Source organism: Galeopterus variegatus, unplaced genomic scaffold (genome assembly GCF_000696425.1).
Source record: "Galeopterus variegatus unplaced genomic scaffold, G_variegatus-3.0.2 Scaffold132, whole genome shotgun sequence".
Taxonomy (NCBI): domain Eukaryota; kingdom Metazoa; phylum Chordata; class Mammalia; order Dermoptera; family Cynocephalidae; genus Galeopterus; species Galeopterus variegatus.
In genome coordinates this window covers 104,663-124,707 of record NW_007726243.1, presented here as the reverse complement: position 1 = coordinate 124,707, position 20,045 = coordinate 104,663, and the positions used below count along the sequence as shown (strand labels likewise).

Genomic DNA, 20,045 nt, shown 5'->3' with positions numbered 1-20,045 from the left:
CTCTTTTTGTTTCAGTTGCAAGAAATTTTAATATCAAATATAATAATTATACTAACTAGGCTTCTTTCCTTTCATAATTGTGGTTTGCTATTTTAATGATCATCCTAAACCGATCATTCATTGTAAGATGCCTGAAATCTTTTTTGGTAAACAGGCAAGAATATAGATTTTTAAAATGTGAATAAAAAACAATAGGAAATGAAGGCTTGTGGTTTCACTCTTGTGGAGTTGCTTTGCCTTTGGAATTTCAAGGGTTTTTCTTAACACTTCTATTATGTCACTTAATACATTTTATGGTAATTTGCTCCTTTCTCTGTTTTCTCAGTAGTCTATGTGCTAAAGGCAGACTGTGTCTCAGCTGATCCTCTTTCACCCAAGTTTAGCAAATGCACTGGCATTGTCAGTAACTGAAGAATGCTTCTTTTTCTGAGGTAGGAGGATTCTACATCAGAATGATGGTCGAGAGAATAATTTTGAGGAACAGCAGTTGAGGGAGATGGTATCAGTTAATTTTAACACTTTCCAAAAATGAAGAGGTGAGGTCAACTGCAAGGAAAAGGGGAATGGAACTGGGATCAGGGATTTGAAAGGAAGTATATGCCGTGCCTTTAAAGTAATTCTTACTTTCTGTGCCATCTGCTTCCGCTTGCTCTTCTCTGGGTTTCTGTTTAAATTTCATGTTTCCAAAGTGCATGATGGCTGCAGTGAGTTTATAGCATCCATACTTCTCATCAGGAAGAAAGCCCAAGATGTCCATGGCTTGCTGCAGAAAGAGAAGCAGATGGCCCTGTCTTCATCTGCCTAATGGCTGCAGTAAGCACCTCACCCCCGCTGTGTCACACCTCCCCACACTGAGCTGTGGACTGCCAGAATGAGACAGACAGCTCTGTTCAAAGCGATGCAAATCAGCCCTGTTGGCGCTTGGTCACCCGCAGCCTGCTCATCCCTCTAACAGAGAGTTAGGAAGGCATAGGACTAGGCTTGTTTCATTTCTAGTAGTTTTAGAACTTTGCTTCAGTGCTCTGCTCCTCTCCTCTCGCTTCCAGCAACAGATCACTAACTATCGAAATGAGGTCATGGTGATGGCAAAAGTACCATATATCTGCTCTGTTGCTTATTTCTGTGATCCCATGTGTTCTCCTGGCTTTATTCCAGAGCAGACACATTTCAAAGACTGGCAGAAGGAAGTGTCTAAGAAAAGGAAAACCACGTCACCTTAGAATTGCAATCGAAGAAGCCACTGTACCTGGTAAGACGTGCATTTTCATACACCCCAGGAGGGTGCAAATTGCTACAATCTTTCTAGTGGTTAATTTAAAATACGTATATCAGGAGACTATAACAAATTCATAATTCTTACCTAGTAATTTCACTTCTAGGAATCTAGCATAAAGTGAATCTTGTATACAGAAAAAATGTTTACCCATACAGGTGGGGGAAGGAGCAAAAAAAACTTGAGTCTAACAATAGGAGAATGGCTCAATAAACAAATACGACGAGTGCCTGACAAATATGAAGTATTCATTTAAATGTTTATGAAGATCTCTCTGCTCTCTCTGCTTCCACCATCTGCAATGTGAGACCCCTGGGTCACTGTTGCCACCACCAGATGGACTTTGGACTTCCCAGCCTCAGAAACTGTAAGCAATAAATTTTATTTTCTTTATAAATCAAAATAAATAAATAAATAAATGTTTACGAAGAATTCGTAATGACTCTTGAAATGCTTGTAAGATTAAGGTGAAAAGCAAACTCTGTATACCAAATAGCATATACAGTATTATTACAATCTTTTGTTAAAAAACAATAAACACCAAAATGACCATAGAAAAGCAACCCCAAATAGATAAGAACAGAATAAAGACTAGAGATATACACCATATAAAAGAGGCATTTGCCATTGAGTTGAAATATCTTTCTACTTTTCCATGTGTTCCAAAGTTACTATATTGATAATGTGCACTTTTAGAATAAGTAAATAAACTTTGGACAGATCCAGCCCTCCACCCCATGAGAAGCAAGGCCACTTCTCCAGGTCCCTTAAAAAGAACAAAGCTCTAAGATGCTTCCTTTCATTTCTCATTGTCATTACTTTGCTTTGACAACTAACAAGCCTTACTTCTGTAGCCAGCAGTCCTTCAGCATCATCCAAGCTCTCCACGGCAACTACTCCACAGGAGCAAAAGTGAAAGTCAGAAGGATTTGCAGACACCAGGAGCATGTCTACAGTGGGAAAACCATCCATCAAACAGCTTAAAAAATCCACCTTACAAAGTAATTGACCAATATTCACAGTTTATTCTTACAGCTTATACCATACTTGTAAACACGCCAAAATAAAATCTATATTCTAGACCCAACCCTCTACAATCAATTTTTGCCCTCTATTAACTTGTCAGTCATGTGTTAATGCATCCCAAGAGCAGACCAGTCTGGCCAAATCTGAAAGCAGATTCAATTGCAGCAGCTTGAATTGGTGTAAATAAAAACAGATAATGTGTGTTGGCAAAACTTTGAAAACAGGAATTTGGCCTAGATACATGACTGAGGGCCAGAGGACAAAAAATGTTTTGTAAAATTATAAGTGGAACAGACCTGAGCTTCAAAGGCTAGGAAGCAGTCAGTCTCTGGGGTCAGCACCCAGTCCCTGGGGTCAGCAACCAGGGAACATGAGCGGTGTAACCCTGTCACATCACATCCTCGCCATTAGGAGGCTAAGTCCGTCTTTCAAGGGATCCATAAATCAGCGGCTGTGTTCAACACTGCATGCTGCTGTGTCTGAGACTCCTGACATGATTCACTTAGTCAGGAAACATAATGCAGGTTGAAGCCAAGGCAGTCTGTCAGCAGCATATCATCAACTGTCTTGGCAGAATCACATTAACCTTTCACTGCCTACACTTGCTCCCAATGAAGTGTTTTTGAGCTGGTCTTATTTTTTCTGTTTATCACCCAGTGAAGTGAAGATGTGTTATTCTGAACCCCCAATCTCAGAAACAAAGAAACTGGGCTACACGAATGTTCATAGCAGCTTTATTTGCAAACAAGTCAAGTGTCAGTAGCAATTAAATGGGTCCACAAACTGTTGGATATCCATACAGTGGATTACTATTCAGCTCAGCAAGGAACGAACTATGAATACATGTTATGATGTGGAAGAATCTCAAAATAATTATGCCGAGTAAAATAAGCCAGACAAAGAGAGAATGTACTGTATAATTCTGCCTTATAAAATTCTAGAATATGCAATCTAATCTAAGTGACGGAAGGCATATTAGTGGCTGCCTGGGCACTGGAATTGGGATGGGAGGGTTTCAATTAGTGAGAAGGGCAGAAGAGAGGGATAAATAGAAGAACCCTAGGGAACTTTTGAATGTATACATGCATTATCTTGATCGTGATGATGGTTTCACACATATATACATATGTCAACATTTTCCATTTGTATACTTCAAGTAGTTCTTTTTAGTTCAGTACTTTGATAAAGCTGTTTGATAAAACTTAAAAAATAAAAAGAAATTGGGCTAGCCAAAGGAAATCAAGCAGAAAGCAAATGTATGTAATTTTAATAAAAATATAATACATACAAATTTTAAAATATTTGCTTTTTAAATGATTTTTTTACAATAAAAGTTGTATATGTTTATGGTGTACATACAACATGATGTTTTGATATATTTATACATTGTGGAACGGCTTCATCCAGCTAATTAACGCATCCATTACCTCACATACTTACCTCTTCTTTTTGTGGTGAGAACATCTAAAATCTACTCTCAGCAATTTTCAAATATACAATACGTCGTTATTAACTATAATCACCATGTTGATTCTTGAACTTATTCAACTTCTTAGATGCCACATATAAGTGAGTTCATGTTGTATTTGTCTTTCTGCACCTGGCTTATTTCACTTAGCATAATGTCCTCCAGGTTCATCCATGTTGTCACAAACAACAGAATTTCCTTGTTTTTTAAGGCTGAATAGTATTCCATTGTATATATATACATTTTCCTTATCCATTCATCTGTCGCTGGACAGTTAGGTTGTTTTCATTCCTTGGCTATTATGAATAATGCTGCAATGAACATGGGAGTGGAAATGTCTCTTCGAGATATTTATTTCATTTCTTTTGAATACACCCAGAAGTGGAATTGCTAGATCATATGGTAGTTCTATTTTTAATTTTTGATGAAAAAAATACTGTTTTTCATAATGGCTGCACTAATTTACATTTCCATCAACAGTGAACATGGTTCTTTTCTCCATGTCCTAACCAACACTTACTTACCTTTTGTCTTTTTGATAATAACCACTCTAACAAGTGTGAGGTGATATCTTATTGTGGTTATGATTTGCATTTCTCTGATTAGTGATGTTGAGCATATTTTCACATACCAGTTGGTTATCTGTATGTCTTATTTACAGAAATGCCTTTTCAGGTCCTTTGCCCATTTTTAAAAATCAGGTTATTTGTTTTCTTGCTATTGAGTTATTTGAGTTCCTTATATATTTTAGATATTAATCCTTTATCAGATGTATGGTTTGAAAATATGTTCACCCATTCCATAGGTTGTCTCTTTGCTGCATGATTGTCACACACTTTATAAAGTGTGTACTAAGGGTACTAGGCAAAATGTCAAGGATTCTAAGAGGCAAGGACCTCTCGGTCACTAGCCTCTCCTCCTGGAGTTTATATACCATTTGAATAGAAAGAATAGGTACAATAAATAAATAGGGGAAAAAAGAAAAGAAAAGAAAAAGGAAAACATATGTAGGACCAAGCTATACAAATAGCATTAAGAACTAAAGGATTTTGAAGGAGCTATATCTGAGGGGACCGAAGAAGTAGGTCTTAGCCACACCTGGAACAAGGGTCAGACAACAGAGAGAAAAGTGGAAAGGGAGCTCTCATGGCCATGTAGGGGCTAGATGGGGGCTGGCTTTGGGGTGACACACCACCTCATTTCCTCAGTTTCTTCATTGAGGGGCCAGCCTCCCTGCAGCAATTTTCCATACTGAATTCTTTTGTAGAATGGACAAATGATCATATTTTAGGAAATTTGGACATAATCCTCATGTTGCTATGATGTACTTTCTTGCATCAATCCTCAGGACACTTTGAAGCTCTTTTTTGGCAAATGACAGATGGAAAGAGTTCTAGATCATCTTTTAAAATGTTCCCCCAAATGACAATGGATACTGAAAACAAGTGGACTGACAATATCCAATTTGGACCACCAGATGTCAGTGTTTGCACAATAATCAATATCAGTGGCCCCTAAAGATTCGACAAGATAAATGAATTCAGGATGAGCATGAATTTTCCATAGCAACCCAAAGGCTTCAGATGGTTCTATTAGGAAACAGAGATACTCCAAAAAAATCTTGTAGTCACTGCTGGCACTCACATTAGCCCTGCACAATGGAGAAATTCATGTCAAGAATATTGGATTTGACAGGGCTAACCAATGAAAGACCAAAAAAAGCCTGTTCCGGGTTCAGGAGGAGGCAAAGTGAGGAGGAGAGTAACTGCTGCTTAATGTATCACCAGTTATACCTGTGGCAAGAGGAGCTGTCTAGTTTGCAGAGCTTTCCCCATCTTGTGAGGGCACTTTGGAGTTGAAGACCAAGTAGTCAAAACACCCCCAGACTGACACAACGCTTAATGTAAGCCTAATGGACTGGCGGAGTGTTCCCATCAGTGTGCTAGACTGGATCCGCAACCCAGCCCACATCCTCTCCTGTGGGAGCACTGATGTCCTCCATGGCTTACCTCAAATGCAAAACCTCTGAAATCTAAGCTTGTCATTCTCCTCTGCCGATGACTTCTCATAGCGTTTAAAATACAACTTAAACTCTCTCTGTCATAGCCTGAAAGGTGCTGCGTGGTCTGGCCCCTGCATACCTGCCCCTACGGTACCCTCTTCACTCCACCACCCACAATGGCCCTTTTGCTATTCAGAAATAAAAATAAAAAACTAAATTCATTCCTGCCTCAGGGCCTTTATACTCCCTGTTCCCTCCTCCTAGAATTTTATTCCTGGAAATCTTTGCCTACTTTCTCCCTCACTCATTCACCTGTCTGCAAAAATATTGCCTTCTCAGAGAGAAATTACCTATTTAATCTAAAATATAACCACCCACAACCCTACCAAACCCCAGTTTTCTCTGTCCCCTCACCCTACTTCATTATTCTTTATAGACCTACCATTCTCTGAAATATTGTACATTTCTTTGCTTACCTGCTTGTTCCCTGTCTTCTGTTCTAGAATGTAAGCTCCCAAGGGCAGGGGTCTGTGTATCCTGTTCACCACCCTCTCTCCCACACTTAAAAAGCAGTAGCTGGGGGCCGGCCCGGTGGCGCACTGGAGAGTGCGCCGCTTGGGAGCATGGCAGCGCTCCCGCCAAGGGTTCGGATCCCATGTGGAGACCGGTTCCTGCTCACTGGCTGAGCGCAGTGCGGGCGCAACCCCGAGGGTTGCGATCCCGTTGCCGGTCAGTAAAAAAAAGACAAAAAAAAGGAAAAAAGCAGTAGCTGGGGGCCGGCCCGGTGGCGCACGGGAGAGTGCGCCGCTTGGGAGCATGGCAGCGCTCCCGCCAAGGGTTCGGATCCCATGTGGAGACCGGTTCCTGCTCACTGGCTGAGCGCAGTGCGGGCGCAACCCCGAGGGTTGCGATCCCGTTGCCGGTCAGTAAAAAAAAGACAAAAAAAAGGAAAAAAGCAGTAGCTGGGGGCCGGCCCGGTGGCGCACGGGAGAGTGCGCCGCTTGGGAGCATGGCAGCGCTCCCGCCAAGGGTTCGGATCCCATGTGGAGACCGGTTCCTGCTCACTGGCTGAGCGCAGTGCGGGCGCAACACCGAGGGTTGCGATCCCGTTGCCGGTCAGTAAAAAAAAGACAAAAAAAAGGAAAAAAGCAGTAGCTGGTACACACGTAGTACTCCCACAAAAAAAAAAAAAATATTTGTTCAATAAATACGTGAAATTTATTCTCTTACCCCACAATTTGCTTTCCTAGTTCTGTTTATGGCACTACCATTATCCTGGTCAAATCACAAGATTTGGGGGGTATTTTTGACTCATCATTCTCCCTCATTCTTACATCCAGTCACTGCCAAGACCTGTCTATTGTTCCATAAATCCATCCCCATTTCCCCCATTCCTACCGATGCTATCTCAGGTAACTGTCTTGGCATCTCAGATCTGGGCTGGTGCAATCGCTTCCCTCAAATATTTCTGCCTCCGACCGAGCCATCCTGCCCACCCTACCAGTTTAATCACCCTAAACACTGCCTGCAATAAAGTTGACCTCCTGGTTCCCCACACCACAGCATGCAGACACACACACCCTCCCAAATTCCTGAGTTCAGAAACCCTTGGAGCAAAATCTCTAGTGTTCTTCTATACAAATCCTTTTCTGCAGGCAACCTGGTCTCTCTGTTCCCGGCTCTTGCTTTCCCCTTTCCTGAGATTATCTGCACTGCACCTCTTGCTGGAAATACCCTCGCTTTTTATTCTGTCCAGTTAAATCCCTTCCCGCTCTTTATATCCAACCCAAATCCTTCTTTATAGAATTCCCATTGACCCCACACACCACGGTGATGTCTCCTTCCTCTGGCCTTGTCTCTACTACCCATGTGGCTCTAATTACTTAAGGCTGTAAATTTACTTCAGGCCTAAAATCTAACATTTTTACACAGACACACACACTCACACACACACATACTCATTTAACTCTGCTGGGCATCCTGCCTACCTCCTTATACTACCAAACTGAAAAAAAAAAAAAAAAAGTATTGCCATTTACTCTTTCACCCATATGAAATTATAAACATACAAAATTAGAGGACACTGGTTCCTAAGTTTTAGGATGAACAAATTGAGGTCTAAAGAGGTTAAGAGACTTACTGAAACAGTACTTTTTCAGCATGCGAAATCTGACTTTTCTCTCTTGTTTTGAAATGACCCTCAGCTCGAGAATCTTACACTCACCATGAAGTTCTTTTTTTCCAGACAGAATTTGATAGAATATGTGGTAGTTCCTCTCTCCAGGCTGCTGGAAAATCACTCGGGATTTCTCAAGCAAGTCTAGATGATGAGAAATGATAAAGATTCATACTTAGATGTTCTTGCAAAACTTAGAAGAAAAGTAATTAGATAGTACAATGGCTACTTACAGATATCAATGTCTGCAGATGACAGTGTGCCTCTGGCATCAAAGTGCATCCTGATATATTTTCCCTAGGTAGACACAGAACACAGTCTCCTATTCAAACTTTGCAAACAATTGCAATGGCTTCATTGTATACATAACTCTCAAAGTGATTACATACATAACTTCCTCAAAAGTGAAAAAAAATGCAACATGGGTCTGAAATGAGATGGCGCCAGTAAATGTCTGGAGGGAGCCAGAATGATAGTCAGAACTAGCAGTGGTCCTGGCTGCTAGTCCCAGATCTGCCCATTGCTACCTGTGTGTTCCTGTGCACATTGTGGAATCTTTCTGAGTCTCAGTGTTCTTATCTAAAAATGAGAAGAATATCTGCTCAATGTATTCTTTCATTCAGCCAACAAACATTTATTGAGCATCTGCAATAATCCAAGAAACTTGCCAGGTGCTGTGAGATACCACATGAGAAAAATAGGCCTGGTCCCTAACCTTATAAAGCTTATATGCTAGTGGGTGTCTACTGCAACATCTCTGACACAGAAGCATTTGGCATGTTTTGAAATCAAAAGAAAAGCCAGTTATGCTGGAGCTTAGCAAGTAAGAGAAAAATGGGGGATAAATGGAGTCTGAGAGGTAGACAAGCACCACATCATGTAAACCATGCAGAACACAGGAAAGAGTAGGGTTTTATTTTATGAGTGCTTGGAAGACATTGGGAGGTTTTAAGCAGAGGTGGGATGTGATCTGATTTAGCTTCAAAACACTCATTGGCATAAATAATAGAAAGACACCCTTCCTTGCTTCTCAGTGAAAAGCCATAAGAAAGAATGTAGTAGAGCAGAAAGGCTGTCCCGAGGGGATAGTGCCCACGTGAGAATGCCAGATGCAGTCGTGAAGGCCATCTGGTGGCAGCTGAAGCCTGCAGGGCAGGATGCTGGAGCAGGGCAGAAGGCAGCTCGGCAGAGGTTGGCCTGTGCCAGGAAGACATCAGAGCAACAGAAGCCTGGCGAGGGAAGGAGAGTGGCCAAGTATGGGGGGGATGGTATCAGTAAGTTAAAAATGTGAGATGATGGGAACCACATACATAAACTCACATGTGTATTTACACACATCTATGCATGCATACAAATGTCTCTCTACATATATACTGGTACATATGTGTGCATATACAAATACACATATACGTATACAGACATACATAGAATTAATTAAAAGAATTTCATCTGAATTTCTTTACTTTTTTGGACCCCTTTTTCTCTTTCCTTCTCCCTTCTTCTTTTATTCCTTCCTTCCATTTATCCATCTTTATGTTCTCTACTTCTTTCTTTCTATCCTTCCAACTTTTTTTTGTTCTTGTTCTCTTTTAATTGCTTTATTTCCTCCTTTCTTTATCTTTCTTCTACTTCTGTCCTTTTCTTTCTTCCCTTTGCTTTTATTCTTTCCCTTTAAAAAATTTTTCTTTCCTCCTCTTCCTTTCTTCCTTCCTTTTCCCTCTCTTGCTTCTTTTCAGCTTTCTTTCATATTTCAGCAGAAAATACCTGAGCACTCTAACAAATCCCAAACCTAGAAGTCATCCTATGGACCTCTATTAGCACCTGCTATGAACAGATGGACATTTCAAGCAGATGTAGGGGTGGACAGGGCAGCTCTAGAGCTTTGGATGGAAACCAGCCAAATCAGCTGAGGCCATTATTTAATTATACCCAGAAACTCAAAAAGGAAGCCTTCTGTAAATTTCTTTGTAAATCACATAGTGGTTCCCTGCCACTCATTCTTGGCATAAAATAGATTTGTGAAACTAGGTTTTAAAATCCAAATTCTTCCTCTGTCATGGAACTTCTAGTTATCAAAAGCTACTTAAGAAATTCTTTCTCCCAATAAACACACACTAAAATATCCCCAGTGAAAAATATGCAGGAGTAGGAGACCATAGGCAAAAGTAGAAACAATAATTATAGTAAGTGAATTAGGAAGTGCCTATGAAATTGACTTATTATAAGGGGTACAGGAAACTATGGGGGAGAAAGAATTTCAAATCTGTAAAATATAACAAAATATAAAGCATTTGTATAATTTGTTGCATTAGCTTCCCTACTGGGAGTGGAAAGAAATTTGAAACTGTTAAGATAATTACTTTCTTCCTGAAATTGACCAAATAGAAGTTTCTCAGACATATATTTATATATAGTTTTAATTATCTTAGAGATAAAGCTGGCAAATTTTTTGAGAAATCTAACAATGTTATAGACTTTAATAAAAGACCTTTGATCTAGAATTTTTTCATATTTGTATGCTGAAACGAGTTTTACCATCGCTTAAAAATTAAAGACTCTGATATTATGCTAAATCATGTTACTTACAAAACGAGAGGAGTTGTCATTTCTCAGGGTTTTGGCATTTCCAAATGCTTCCAAGATAGGATTCACTTGCGTGATATGATCTTCTAAAGTCCTCTGAGACACATGGAAGAGAGTTACAGCTGATGAAGTTTTTAGCAGAATTCTGTAATGTGGCAAGCCCTCCACCCACAAGTCAAACCCCATTCTTGCTTTGATAACCAGTAGCCAAAGCTGCTTCCAAATTTGGTATAAAATATTATCTTGGAATGGGAATTCAGAAAAACAGATGGATGAGAGAGACTGCCTTAATATACAATGCCCTTATGAATATTTATGGAGCTCATTTATATGCAATGTTTCTCTTTTGGTTACCATTGGCCTGAGTGAGAAATGAAAATGGTTATTTACCAAAATAAACAAAAAAAAAAAAAAAAGAACAACAAAACATAGCTTATTTCCAGACAAACTTCATTTCATATAGTTCCCCCATTGGTAATTTCTCTCTCTCCCCATCTAATCCTCACACCTGGAAATTTATCATCCTAGGATAATAATACAGCAGACTCTTGGCATTATTAAGTTATATTTTTGCTTGCTTCTATTCTGGAGTAACCTAGAGGTCCACACCAAGCAGTGACCTGTAATGGTACTGATCTTGAATTTGAATCATGTATACTCAAGCTGATGGGCCAAAACAGGTCATGTACACAGAGTGAGTCTGAATGGCCATGTAGCAGCCACATTTCAAAATGGCTTTTTTTGTTTTCCACTCAGCCTCAAAGACCCATTTTAGGGGGGGAATTATATAGATTATGGTATTCAAGAATTTATACATTTATAAATATTTTATCCCTTCTAAGTAATATGGGTCTACTGTCCTTCACATAAGTAAAAGGCTATACAAGCAAAGAATTCTATAGAAGTGTTAATGTATTATGTATCATGTTCTGTATTACCATAAGACTCAATAGCTAGACCAAGCCAATTAATGCACAACAACAAAACAAAAAGCTAAAGTGCACACAAAAAATGAAGTTACATTTAGTGAATAATAGAGTTCAGTGATAGCTAGAGAAATTAATCAAATTCAGGAATGTGGTAGCTAGAAAAGAAACTTTCCATAGTTTAAAATTGGACCCGATAGTATTTTTATATACTTCTTACTGTGCAAAAACAATAGACAACATCCAGGATCAAATTGAAAAAGCAAAATAACAAAGCCAGACATAGAAAGATGAGAGGTCTAACAGCTCAGTAACTCATTGATTTTGAGTTCCACTCAGCATTATCTAATTTTATTTGCATACCAACTTTCATGGTCTGGTTATCCTCAAATTATTAGGAGGCCCACTAAACTATTAATGGAGCTAAACAAAGTAAGCTAAATTAAAAATTGCCAAAGATAAAAAATATATATATTAAGTAGAGAGATAAGGTAAAGTTTTTCAAAACATGGAATATGATTAAAGTTGAGGTTATGTCCATCTGGCATTTGAGATTTGATCCAGGATTTAGAGATAAAGGAAGCAGACTTCTATTGGTACATGTTTGCAGGAGTCTGATATCTCATGGTAGCTAAAGGGATTCAGAAATATTAAAAATGGCCATTCAAGGCACTGATGACCCTAGCCTTGAGGTAAGATGGTTCAGATCTTGAAGGGGTAAATCTCAGAGGGTCCAACCAATAAAGACCAGGCCAGTAAACACCCCTTGAAGCAGATCTGAAACAAATGATATAATTCATGTTTTCATGTTATTGGTTTGCAGCACTTGCTGATCCCATCAAGGGGCAAAGGAAAGATGGAAATAAAATACTTTTCTATAATGTGCTAATTGTTCTGTAGCTCTTATCACCTCCTTACTCTCCATAAGTGGTTAGGACAGAGCTTCCATGATCCAGTGAATAGGGCTACATCGCCTATCCTGCCAAGATATATGAACACTTACCAGCTTTTTTCTGGATTCTCTCATGGCTGCTATGGTGGCAAAATACTGGATAATATGTTTGGTATTCACAGTCTTTCCCGCACCAGATTCTCCTCTGTGATTTGAAATTCGGTAACACAGTTAACTGGTTCCAATTATCAATGCAATGAAAGTTAAATAATTCTGGTGATATATGCTAAGGCAAACAGGGAAGGTTTTATAGAAAAGTGGAACTTAGGATGGAACTTGAGGATATGTAGACATTTAAACTCTGGGAGAAGGGGAAAGACATCTCAGTCTGGAAAAAGAAGTATGAGCAAAAATCTGGAGTTCAAAAAGATCGAGGACTTTTGTAAGATCAGGAAGCCTGTTCCTCACTGCCCCACTAACAAAAAGCAGGACAGCACCTCTACTAATTAGAGATAGGTCTCCTCATTACCAACTGTTCCATAGATATTCGTGAATCAAGGCCAAGTCCAACTCTCTTTTCAGAATAGGGCCTACCAATCACTTCACCAGGCAGTTGGGATTTGGCTTCCCCTTTTCCTTTGAGAACCTGCTAAATTTGTAATGTGGGAAGAACACAGTGGTGAATTTATAGTCTCATCAGTCAAAGCATCATAGGACCAAAACCTACCTTGATCTGTATGAAACTCCAGAAAACAGCCTATCTTCTCTGCAAAGGGCAGACCTGACTGTCCCTCTAGCTCTAAGATTCTGAGACCTTATGATCCCTCTTGGAATAGCTGAAGCCAATACAGAGCCCAACGCACATAGTGGCATCCTTATTGCACAGGAAGGCCAAGGACTTAAGCACCTCACAGCCTCTTGGGTCTCAGCCACCATGGGGACAGTTCACCTGGCCTGCCAGCGCTCTTTCCATCAAAATTAACATACAATAGGGTATCACTGACATCCTTTCTTTCCTTCCTCTTCACCTCCTTTTCTTATCCCTCCTCACCATCTTTCAGTTCCCACTACTTAAAGTACCTTGGCCTGTCCCAATCTGGCTGTCTGCAATAGCATGTTTTCAGTATCATGGTCATATCTACAGATTTTAGCCTCTCTGCTTAGTTAGCCAGTCCAGAGGCTTTTGAAGGTGATCGTTTGAGACAATGGAGCTCCTCTCCACCAAGAAGATGATAAAGACCAGCTTGTGCATTGAAGTTTCTAAAGGATCTCTTAAAATGATGGAAGCAGACTAGCTGACACTGTATTTGGAGTAATCACTGATTAAAGAATTATGACAATTTCCTGAGTATCTTATTCTTGTCTAGAATGTATTCTGTATCTAAAGAGCAAACTATTCAAAGACAGTGAATTTAAGTTTTATTCCCAGCGAAATGTAGGTGTCTGTCTGTTTTCATAGAAACTTACCGCAGGCCAAAAAGAAAAACAAGGCAAACACTTACGTAAAGAGTATAGACTGATTTTCTCGATCTACAAAACAAAGGAAAATGTCAGAATATTCTTATGTTAGAGGCTTATGTACTAGCATGAACTTATTCGAAATTTCCCTGGCTACAGTTTGAAGCCAGACACAAAGGAAAGAATATGCTTCATTTACAGTTAGAAAAAATACCATTTAAATGGTGCAGAGTAAAATAGATTTTTCTCTTGCCCCTATGTATGCCAGTCATAAGAACATATAAATTCTAGCCTATTTTCTTGCTCTGAATACAAATGTTAACCAACTAGTGGTTGACATTTTTGCCATTTCAAGTCTTTTAAGAATCATTGTATAATAATAGCTACAGAATAACTTCTTTGTGTCAGACACCATAGTGGATGCTTTATGTAACAGAAGTTAACCCCCTACAGGGGGCTTACTCTGGGCCAGCCACTGGCCCGAGCCCTGCAGATGCATTATCCTGCTTTGACGCGTGAGCTAATCGTCCCAATAACCCTAGGAGGTAGGTACGATTTTGCTCACATTTTATTCAGAAGTAAATGGAGCCTTCAAGTGATTAGATAACTGTAAAGGCCATGCTCTGCTCACAATGCCTAAGTGCCTCTTGGTGACATACAGAAAAAGTAGATCAGATATTTTTACTTTTCATTTTGTAGGGCAGCTACTCACTGTGAAGCATATCCTGAAAGGCGTTATCGGCAACGGCAAAGATGTGAGGGGGAGCCTCTGATCGCCTCTTCCCTTTGTAGGCAGCCGCGACTTCTTTCTGATACACTGGAAGCCACTTGTAAGGGTTTATGGTCACACAGAAGAGACCTGAATATGTCTGAGGAACGAGCAGAAAAGATTTCAGAAAACAGATTAGAAATACTTCCAGGTTTGTCAGCTCTTCTGCTGTCAGGTAACATTTGCTGGAATTTTTACTTATAAAGGAACTTAAAAAAGAAGAGCTTTTGGATTCTCGTAAAGAAGAGACTTCTAATGGGAGGAGATGGAGTGGGTTAGAGTCACATCGGGACCTGGGATTACCTCTCCCCTGGGAGGTCTGCTAACTACTATCATGTCTGACACAGAGAGCTTTTGAACACAGAGAAAACACTAGCAAAAGGCCTGCGGAGATTTCTATAACCAGCCACCAGGCATCAGAGGCCAGAGGGGAATCTCTGTCTCAGCAAGACTAGGAACCTGACTTTTAGGGGTTTGAGGGGGAATAGCTCATGTGGGTTACTCAGTCACAGAAGTAGTTGACTTGTGACCCCCCCAAAAGATATGTTTATGTCCTACTCTCCAGAACCTTATTTGGAAAAAAGATCTTTACGGATGTAATTAAGTGTCTCAAAATCACATTACGGTGGGCCTTAAATCCAATGACTGGTGTTCCTATAAGAGACACAGAGGAGAAGAATGTCAAAGTGGAGGCAGAGATTGGAACGATGCAGCTGCAAAGAATGCCAGTAGCTACCAGAAGCTGAAAGTGACAAGGAAGGACTCTCCCCTCTAACCTCCAGAGGGGTGTGACCCTGCTGATCTGATTTGATTTTGGACTTCTGGCTTCCAGCACTGTAAGAAAATAAATTTCTGTTGTTTTAAACCTAGTTTGTGATAATTATGTTACAGCATCCCAGGAAAACTAATACAGTCACATGGTGAATCAGAGAGCTGAGGGGCAAGCTGGTTGCATGTCATAGCTTCTGTGGCAAGGGGTCCTAAATGCTACCATTTTAGCCTAATCTAGTGAGTGGGGCTTCTGCTGCATAAGTTTTAAGTAAATTGTAAGGGACAGAGCTCTCATTTAGACACTCCTATCAGGTTCCAAGCCTCATGCTTTTAAGTTAGCATGACGACCTGCGGAAAGGGACATGAATGTTGACAAAATAAAATTGGGGAAAGGATAAGATAAGGTCCCTTCCCAATGGGCTTTCCTCAATGACCATCCCCATGTGAGTATGCTTAAATTCAACATAAGCTATTGCCCAGGAAAGGATGGGACATTGCCAGTATGAGTGCCAGCATGATACTGCAGCAGTAAAGGATATATACTCACATAGACCATCCAATGGTCATAGCGCCTCTTCAGAGTATGCAGCACAGATGCTTCATTGAGGTGAGTCAGCATTGCCATGTCTTCAGTCATTTCAAACTTTGGAGGATTCATCTGCTGGATTTTGTCCTCCTTGACACTCAGACTCTGCAAAGAGGAGAGAAATATGAGATACATTTCCCTATTTCTCCTGTGCTTATTCATTTTTCCATGTACTAGAAAGAATATTCGGAGTCAAGAAAAAAAAAAAAAAAAGATGCCTCATTAGGGAACAGGGCCAGAAGTGATTAAACCAACCTTCATGGAAGAAACAGGTGTTTTCCCTGCCAAATTCCTCTCCCTCCCTGAACATGAAGTAAAAATAGCATTTTTGCTAAATCAAGATTTTCTGTCTTGCAGTGCCCTAATCTTGTCGTTCCTCGCTGACCCTGATTACCTCTGTGAATACATAGATCATGTTATTCATGATCTGACCCCTCTCTTGATGTCCCAACATATCGTGGAGGTTTAGAAGAAGAAATTTGGAGTGGAAGATCAAGGAGACAGACCTCATCCTTCCAGACTTAGTCCAAGACCTAGCCTGCCCTTCAAACGTCCCCCAACTGCCCCAGCTCATCTTGTTCCTCCTTCGTTAAGTCTCACCACATATATAACCTGTACTATCTTTACATTAATACTCTTGTGTATGTTTTAATAATTGACTATGTTAGACTATTTCCCAGCTAGATTATAAGCACCCAGAGAAGTTTTGCTGTTGTCTTCTTCTATAGTTATCAAAACACCTATCATAATGCTTGGAACATGGTAGGTACTCAGTAAATATTAATATCTTAATGAATATGAATGTATTGCTACTATTGGGTTTTTTCTCAAAGGTTTCCTAAGATCCCTTCTATAACTTTTTGTTGATTAATATTGTTGTCAACTGATTTCCCCATTTAACTCCAGTTGGTGATGGCTTCTCTCCAAGGCTCTCACACTCTTTGTATTCTGGATCCAATTCCTCTTCACAGTCTTCTTTGACATCATTCTAAGTATATCCCCCCCCCTTTTTTTTTTTTTTGAGTCCTTTCAGTTTCTGTACTTCAAGGACTTCTCTTTTGCTTGCAGGACATAATCATGTCTTTTACATCTTCAAAACCTTCCCCTTAGCCCTGATTCTATTTTTCTATCTTCTTTTATAACCAACTTTCTTCAATAAGTAGTACTTTACACCCACTGGCTTTATTGCCTACGTTAATGTTACAAAGACCTAAGGTGATTGGAGGTGTAGTCACTTCTCACATGGGGAGGAGGAAGCCTGGAGCTGGCGAGGCTGGGGAAATGGGACCTTCATTACATGGTGGAAGGACAAGCAAGACAAAATAAACCACTTTAGACTCCTCTTTCTAATATGTGAATGGCTTTCATGCTCTTCTTCCTATGATTTTTTTTTTTTTTGGAAATTATAGATGTAACCACATTATATTTACAAATCACCTTAAATACTGTTGAAGACACAATAGTTTTGGAGAATGTACTCAGAAGAACAAACCTCTCATCTGGAAGCTTAATAAAATTGAGCTGGACATCATCCAGAAAATGAAAAGATGATGCACATACTGAAATAAAATATGTGTAAATAATATATCTGATAAGGAGCTTGTATGCAGTAGGTAAAAAGGACTCTTACAACTTAATAATAAAAAGGCAAAAACCAAATCTAAAAATGGGCCAAGGGCCTGAATAAACACTTCTTCAAGGAAAATATATGAATGGCCACTAAGTACATGCAAAGATGCTCAACATCATTAGTCATTAGGGAAATGCAAATAAAAATCATATTAAAATACCACTTCACACACGCTAGAATGGCTATAATCAAAAGGACAGTTAATAAAATGTGCTGGCGAAGACATGGAAAAATTATAACATTTATGCATTGCTGTTGGAATGCAAAATGGTGCAGCCACTTTAGAAAACAGTTTGGCAGTTCCTCAAAATGTTAAACATAGAGTTACCATATGACCCAGCAATGCCCCTCCTAGATATATACACAAGAGAAATGAAAATGTACATCCACACAAAAACATATGTAACATTATGTTACAACATAAATGAACCTCAAAAACATTATGCTAAGTGAAAGAAGTCAGACACAAAAGACAACCTATATGTAATATAATACCACCTAAATATAATCCCATTTATCTGAAATGGCCAGCATAGGCAAAACTGTAGAGACAGAAAGTAGATCAGTGATTGCCTGGGGCTCATGGGGGAGAAGGGAGAGTGACTGCTGACCAGCACAGAGTTTCTTCTTGGGATGATGAAAATACTCTTAAATTAGATTATGGTAATGGTTGCACATTTCTTCAGGTACCAGGGTACTTCACAAAGTTGGCAGAAAAAGAGAATTGAAAGACAATACAAATCCTTCCATGAAATTCTTGAAGTACCCTCATATATTAAAACCATGGAATTGTACACCTTAAAGAAGTGGACTTTACGGCATATAAATTTATCTCAGTAAAGTTGTTTTTTAAAAAGTTGGCATGAACAATGATAAAAATGATATTCAAATCTGCTTTCTTCTAATAAAATATTATCTCAAGGCTAAATGGCCCTGATGGCCTCTGCTTCCTTAGTTTACTGATTTTGGACAGTCTGACTTCTTCCTTGACTATCTGTTTATGTCCTTGTTGGAAAGGACAAGTTTCCTGCCTTAATTCCCTTAGTTAGTTATATAACATCTACCTAATTTGGGATTTTTTTTTAATGTACAGATGTTGACTGTCAGGAAGGCATATTAAAGCATCGAAAGTGGTAGTTTATGAGTGGCCGCTAGAATTTTACAACTCAGATGGCAATGCTTTATATCATAAATTGTCCAAATACAAAGATAAGAGCATGAAGAAGACAGCTTTCTTAATAATGACTATACCTGTTTATTATAGGATGTGGTTTGTTACAGAGTTGTAAAGGAGCAGAATTGAAGGAGTTTAGAGAAGTGAATATGGGCAGAGAATCATCTGTAAAATATACAAGGAAGTGTTCATCCAAGTCAGGGAGGAAATGACTTGTTCATACAAGTCAGCCATGGGGCTGGCAGGTAACACAAGGTCAGTGGTTTAGAAAAAGGTTCTGAGAGTGAGCTTCTCAACATTACCCTGCTGTTCTTGATGACCAGGAGAAGGGGCTGGAGACTGTACAGCGTCACTACACATTCCCTCTGTGGACCCTTAGCCTAGCCCTAACACTTGACCTTACCTTCTCTTTCAAAGGTCATAAACAACTCCTAATTCTGAAACCCAAGATCTTCTCCAAGCCCTTTATATCTTCCTCTGGCATTTGACACTACTGGCCATTCCCCCATCTGTTGGCTTCCCTGACACTATGCTATTTTTATTCAAATTATACATCTTTTTCTTGATTCTACAAACACAGCTTGCTTCATTAGTTCCTTAGGTCATTATTCACTCCAAGGGGTACCTTCAAAAAAAAAAAAATCTTAAAACATTGATGAAAGAAGTGGAAATGGCTGTGAGTTGTAGAGTCATTGATCTTTGTCACTGGTAGTCATTTCTCTCTGATTTATTCAATGTTCTTCATTAATCTTTGATGGTAAGCTTCTTAAAGATGAAGGTGGTCTCCAAAGTGTGTCAGTGGCATTCCCAACCCCAGGTTTTTAGTGAAAATATTAGAGAAAGGAGATATTTAATTATTTGATTAAGTAGAGAACATAGTCATCCCCAGGATGAAATATTCTTTTACCTTCCCATCTGCAGTCTCAACAATTATTTTTCCATCTTCACTCCCTTTAACTTCAGCCTCAATATAAGCATTCTTGCCGTCATGAACCCAACATTTCTTGTTTTCTGTAGAAAAAAAAAATGGATTATAACTATAGTACTTGTGGATATACACATTAGGCCCTTTCTTACTGATACATACAATCTCGTTTCTGCTAAGTCTGCTTTTTGACTTGGAGTACCTAATATAGGAAATGCAAAGTTAGATAAAGTCATGAAAGCTCCCCCTGAAGATATACTCACACAATGACCCTAGAGGAACAAGGAACACCATAGCAAGCAGAGGCTTGGGAGCATCATAGACCATGTTGCTACAAGAAAGTTACCTACCAGCACCTGCTGAAAACCTTAACCACCCCTCCCAAT

At 39.5% G+C, this 20,045-nt stretch overlaps 1 protein-coding gene across 1 annotated transcript in view; it reads right to left on the bottom strand.

Annotated features, from left to right (window-relative positions):
- Positions 1 to 20,045, bottom strand: part of MYH15 (myosin, heavy chain 15) — a 134,015-nt gene that overhangs the window by 109,840 nt on the left and 4,130 nt on the right. The window contains exons 2-11 of the mRNA XM_008588775.1: positions 19,642 to 19,740; positions 15,892 to 16,035; positions 14,517 to 14,673; positions 13,849 to 13,876; positions 12,454 to 12,551; positions 10,532 to 10,650; positions 8,179 to 8,242; positions 7,994 to 8,089; positions 2,120 to 2,223; positions 625 to 763 (exon numbers count right to left, since the gene is read on the bottom strand). Of these exons, the coding sequence (XP_008586997.1) occupies positions 625 to 763; positions 2,120 to 2,223; positions 7,994 to 8,089; positions 8,179 to 8,242; positions 10,532 to 10,650; positions 12,454 to 12,551; positions 13,849 to 13,876; positions 14,517 to 14,673; positions 15,892 to 16,035; positions 19,642 to 19,740 (1,048 nt within the window). The remainder of the gene's footprint in view (positions 1 to 624; positions 764 to 2,119; positions 2,224 to 7,993; positions 8,090 to 8,178; positions 8,243 to 10,531; positions 10,651 to 12,453; positions 12,552 to 13,848; positions 13,877 to 14,516; positions 14,674 to 15,891; positions 16,036 to 19,641; positions 19,741 to 20,045) is intronic.